General features: G+C 35.3%; 1 protein-coding gene across 1 annotated transcript; it reads right to left on the reverse strand.

Moving 5' to 3' along the window:
* Positions 1-890: 890 nt before the first annotated feature.
* LOC102863445 (olfactory receptor 4L1-like) lies at positions 891-1,826 on the reverse strand. The gene has a single exon (XM_006883077.1). It carries the CDS (start codon positions 1,824-1,826, stop codon positions 891-893), a length of 936 nt encoding a protein of 311 aa, XP_006883139.1.
* Positions 1,827-2,114: the final 288 nt, after the last annotated feature.

The raw sequence follows: 2,114 nt of genomic DNA on the forward strand, positions 1-2,114 counted from the left end.
TTATAGAAGAACTGATGGCACCTAACCATAAATTTTTTTTTACCTACAAATTTACTGAAAAATTTAGTTTACAGACATAGCTAAGAGCTGATGTTGTTTATAACTGAAGGACTGCCTATATCTGGTTCTTAAGAGATATATGAGAATAAATATGAATACAAATATCATTTAAGATAGACTGAAGCTCCAAATGACTTCTATGAGGAATTATTTTCATTTTTTTGCTATATGAAATAAATATTTGCTTCATGTTAGGGGACACATCACTGTATGTATCCTGATACTCATAAGATCAACTGGATTTTCAGAGGCAGTAATCCACATAGGAGGAAATTGCCCATCTTTTGTGTATTCCAACCATGTACCTCTGGTTTGGTAACACAATTCCCTACCTACTAGGCCACCAAAGCTCCCTAAGAACTAACCTCATTTGTTTTAAAGTAAAATTCCTAGTAATCATATTAAGAGTCACAAAAAATGTGAATGCATATGTATGTACATGTAGGTTTACAACTTTGTTCATATTTATTTACCTAGAGAACTTTGAGGAAGGACCTTTATTCTAAATTAAAAGTACAAAATCATATTTGGTAACTTAAGAAAGCAACACTTTGGGCAAAGAGTTACCAGAAAGATTCTTTAATAATTTTTGGGCATTACTCAGCTTCCAGCTATAGTTAATAAGACAGATATCAGTTTTTGAATTTTAAAATATTCTAAAATGAAATTGAATTTCCATTAAAATAACTATTATTTCAATAATACCATACAAAAATAATTATGGGACATCTGGTAATTTCACTGTACATATATTGTAAAAATCTGTGCATCAAACAAATGTATTCTGAGATACAATTTTTGGTTGAAAAATTCATCACCGTGAATGTGTTCTAGAAGTTCTGTCTGGAGCTGACATGCTGGATCCTCAGTCTACCCATGGCTGCCTTCATCTCCTGATTCCTCAAAGTATAAATAATGGGGTTGAGTAAAGGTGTGATGATTGAATAAAACACTGAAAGGAATTTATCCACAGAAAAGCTTCTAAATGGCCAAGCATAAATGAAGATACACGGACCAAAAAACAGAGTGACCACAGTAATATGAGCAGATAGTGTGGACAATGCTTTGGAAAGTCCACCAGAGGACCGGCGTCGAACAGTCACCAGAATGACGGTGTAGGAAATGAGCAAAAGCACGAAGCAGATGAAAGACAATAATCCACTATCAGCAATGACCAGCAACTCCAGAATATAAGTATCAGTGCAAGCAAGTTTTAGGACTAAGGGCAGGTCACAAAAAATATTATCCACTACATTGGGTCCACAGAAAGGCAAGGTGATAGTAAAAACCATCTGGCTCAAAGTATGCACAAAACCAACAGCCCATGAGAGTAGCACAGAGCCCACAAGTACCCGTCGGTTCATGATGGTAGTGTAGTGAAGAGGTTTGCATATTGCGATGTACCGATCAACAGCCATAACAATAAGAAGAGTCATCTCACTGCCTCCAAAGAAATGAAGGAAAAACATCTGAACCATGCAGCCCCACAAGGAAATAGTTTTCTTCTCTTTGAGGAAATCTGCCAGCATCTTAGGTGTTGTAATTGTTGAGATAATCATATCGAGAAAGGAGAGATTTCCAAGGAGAAAGTACATAGGTGTGGAGTGCAGGTGAAAGTCAAAGGTTACAGTGACCACAATGAGAAGGTTTCCTGTCACGATTGCTGCATAGGTCAACAAAAATATGAAAAAAAAGAAAATTTCAAGTTCCCACGTTCTGGTGAGTCCTAACAAAACAAACTCAGATATCACTGAGCTATTCATCATATCCGTCTAGTCTCTGAAGGAATTTTCAGAAAGTCTTTAAAATAATCTGGAAAAGGTCACCATATAACCTGTTAGTGTTTTTGAAGATAAGAGCATACAGAAAGTGAATATGTGATTCCTATAGAAAGAAGGTGAGCATTCCTGAAAAATATATTTTAGTTGATTAATGCTTTACTTGCAAGTAATATTTGCATTACTACATTTTTTAAACCCAGGAAGTTGTAAATGATGAGATATTGTGAATTCTGTCAATGTAATTTGTGGCAATAGATTATGACTTCATGTGAG

Source organism: Elephantulus edwardii, unplaced genomic scaffold (assembly GCF_000299155.1).
Source record: "Elephantulus edwardii isolate Elephantulus edwardi_28Jun2011 unplaced genomic scaffold, EleEdw1.0 scaffold00026, whole genome shotgun sequence".
NCBI lineage: Eukaryota > Metazoa > Chordata > Mammalia > Macroscelidea > Macroscelididae > Elephantulus > Elephantulus edwardii.

Coding starts and splice junctions, on each gene's coding strand:
- LOC102863445 (XM_006883077.1), bottom strand. CDS start 1,826: ATGATGAATAGCTCAGTGATATCTGAGTTTGTTTTGTTAGGACTCACC.